This window comes from Sinocyclocheilus rhinocerous, unplaced genomic scaffold, assembly GCF_001515625.1.
Source record: "Sinocyclocheilus rhinocerous isolate Xijiao unplaced genomic scaffold, SAMN03320098_v1.1 scaffold2996, whole genome shotgun sequence".
Taxonomy (NCBI): Eukaryota; Metazoa; Chordata; class Actinopteri; order Cypriniformes; family Cyprinidae; genus Sinocyclocheilus; species Sinocyclocheilus rhinocerous.
This window is the reverse complement of record NW_015632725.1, coordinates 55953-59223: the sequence shown is the minus strand read 5'-3', so window position 1 is coordinate 59223 and position 3271 is coordinate 55953. Positions and strand designations below refer to the sequence as shown.

At 40.2% G+C, this 3271-nt stretch overlaps 1 protein-coding gene across 1 annotated transcript in view; it reads right to left on the bottom strand.

Moving 5' to 3' along the window:
- Nucleotides 1-537: 537 nt before the first annotated feature.
- LOC107742915 (GTPase IMAP family member 7-like) overlaps nucleotides 538-3271 on the bottom strand; it is a 34448-nt gene continuing 31714 nt past the window's right edge. The window contains exon 4 of the mRNA XM_016555998.1: nucleotides 538-860. Within this exon, the coding sequence (XP_016411484.1) occupies nucleotides 538-860 (323 nt within the window). The remainder of the gene's footprint in view (nucleotides 861-3271) is intronic.

Here is a 3271-nt window from a genome sequence, read left to right as displayed (position 1 = left end):
TGTGTTTTCTTTGCGCACAAAAAGTATTCTTGTATCTTAAAATTACGGTTGAACCGCTGATGTCACATGCACTATTTTGTCGATATCCTTACTGCCTTTCTGGGCCTTGAACGTGGCAGTTCCCTTGCTGTCTATGGGAGGGTCAGAAAGCTCTCGGATCTCATCAAAAATATCTTAATTTGTGTTCTGAAGATGAACGAAGGTCTTACGGGTTTGGAATGACATGAAGGTGGGTTATTTCATGCTATAACTATTAAAGAGGAATAGATAATCGGTTCACGTGCCGCTTGAACTGAGGCACAACAGCGATCTGTCATGACAAATTAAAGAGCTACAAAACGCTATTGTTATTTGAATTTCTTTTTTAAAAAATGAGAAAATTTGAAAGCTGACACTGTTTTATACCAGAAATAAACTGCTGGGTCTTGTCTTTTGGCATGTTGTCAGTGTCCTCTGTGCTCTGCGATATATTTCTTACTGCATGAGAATGTGATGTGTGGAGTGAGTGCCATGGCTTGTTGGACGTAGCAACAGTAACTAAGGGGGCAAGTCTTTGTGATGGGTCAAATACTTGTCTGAATAATGATAGATGGCACTCAATTTAATTGTTGTTTTTATATAGTCAGCCTTCTCCTGAAAGCCCTTCTCCAGCAGAGCGGCCTGCTCCCTCAGTTTGCTGTCCATGGCACGTTCGACCTCCTCTCTCTGAAGCCTCATCTCCTCATCCATCTTCTCCCTCATCTGTCTCATCCTCTCTTCATTACTCCTTCTCTCTGCGTCCATCTTCTCTAGTAACTGTCGCTGCTCCTCCTCTTTAGCTTTGATTTCCTGCTCCAGGATGACCGCTTTCTCTGTTTCCTCTGGTCATTGACGAAAACAGGAGGAAGGAAAGAGACGCTTTAGAGATAAAAGACTGAAACCATTAGATTAACAGTCTATTTTACTGTATGACAGATATGAATGGCAAAGTAATATATTTTAAATTACTCATTACACTTCTATGAATGACTTTGTTTTCATTTCTTAAGCACTTTTTTGAGTCAATAACTTACTGAATGTGACATTTGTGAAAGCAAAATTATTCTTGGGCCCTTGAACCTGCTTCTATTATTTATTGCTACTCTTAGCTGCATTTTAAACTGATCGCCTAAACAAGTACCTAAACCTTTGAGCACCTCTTTCAGACTCAGACTCAACTTTATTGTCCTGTTACGGAAACTAAGATTGCAGCAAAGTGCCAATACACTAACCATATCCATGCACACATAACCATTACACCCATAAAAGCAAACAATGTAAACATACAATTTCCCCAACATACATTAAAATTCAACCAGGCACTACTCAAGTTCGTAAATTTTGGATACCAAATACATTCTCCTCCCCACCAGACTTGTTCAATAACTTAATGGCCACAGTAACAAATTAATCTTTAATTATTTTCGTCTTGTATACAGGAACTCTAAAACGCCGGCCTGATGGTAGCAACTGGAACTCAGTATGTAGTGGGTGGTCAGTAGCACAGAGAATGACCTGGGCTTTATTTTTTAATCATACGCTAGATTTAATTATATCGCATGGAATTGATCTTACTGATATAGATATCGTACCTCAAAGTGATGATGTTACTGACCATTTCCTTGTATCGTGCATGCTGCGTATTACTGATATTAACTATATGGTTCCGCGTTATCGTCCGGGCAGAACTATTGTTCCAGCCACCAAAGACAGATTCACAATGATAAACCTAGTTGTTAGTTTGTGCCTATAATCGTTAATCATTTAGGTACATAGCTGAAATTATTTTCTCGAAAAATCAATATTTTTCATCCGTTTATCTGAATGAAATGTGTGGTTTAAAATACAGGTAAAAATGCTAGCGAAAATCAATTCAGAAAATCTGAGTAATTTCTTTGTGTATTCTACGCAGTTTGCGTCATGGTTACAAAATGACATCAACATCCTTTTGTCACAACATCATTTAACAAGCGAAGCGAGTGAGGCTTTGCTGCGGTGAGATCTGGGGCACGGCCCAGGCTCGTTGAAGGTCTGCCGCTGCGACCCAGCGCTTAAGGAGAGCCGGGTCTTGTGCGGGGCGATGGTGTTGTCGAGCGAGGCGAGTTCGGGGCCTTGCGAACTTTGCTCAAAATATTGGCCGCTCTGCTGGAGTAGATTTAGGAGTGAGGTTGGCTGATTGCTGGGAGACGAATAACTTAGATCGTACAGATCCGCTTTGTTTACTCATCGCGAGGACGGTGCGTCGGAATTAATCAGCGTTTGCCTTGGACTTAAATATGGTCCACTTTCCGATTGGAGGAATTGTAGGCACAGCCGAAAGATAAGAGGATGCCAGGGAAAAAATTGGAAGTGACGCCGGTAGAGGCGAGGTTAAGCCTCGGCGTCATGGAGAGCGTGTGGCTGGTCGAGCAGGGAGCAGCGGACACGATGAAGCCTGGAGCTCGGCAGCGGTGTCTGGCGGAGAAGCAGCGATCCTGGGTCCGGCAGATTAGCCGGAGAACCGAAAAAATCCCTAGTATAGGTCTCGTCGTTTAAATGGGAGAAGCTGAGTCTGAGATATAATGACAAAAAGTGCAAACCGAATGCTGATAAACCGTCAATGGATAGAGGTAAGTCAGCTGTATTTATACCATGGTGTTGATTAACTTGAGTTCGCTCCATCTGTGTTAATTAGGCTAAGTATCTGACGTGCTCCTCCCGAACCTTGTTAATAAAACATCATTTAGTGCTGCGTTCGACACTATAGATCATGACATACTCATAGATCGATTACAAAACTATACAGGTATTCAAGGGCAGGCTTTAAGATGGTTTAGATCCTACCTGTCCGATCGCTACCACTTTATTTAAACGGGGAGTCATCTCCAGGGGTGCACATAAGTTTTTCAGCCTGGTTCTCATAAGAGAACCTGGAGATTTGGTTTGGTCCTCACACTGCACATAGTGTGACCCATTAAATATAACTATAAAAAATAAACTAACAATAGTGATAATATTATTGCACTTTATTTCGTTAGTTTTTTTTAAATTAAATAATAAACAAAATAATAGAGTGTGATAATACTATTATATTTTAAAATAAAAAGGGTGTATTAAATACAAATACAATTATTTTATAGTAAACTTAAAAATAAAATACTAATATTTACAACTACTCCTTTTTTTTTCATATAAATTTTCATCATTTTCAACCTTAAATCAGCAGGCTTTTATTTTGGCGGGTTGCCGTGTTTAGCCCTTTGAAGATTAGCCG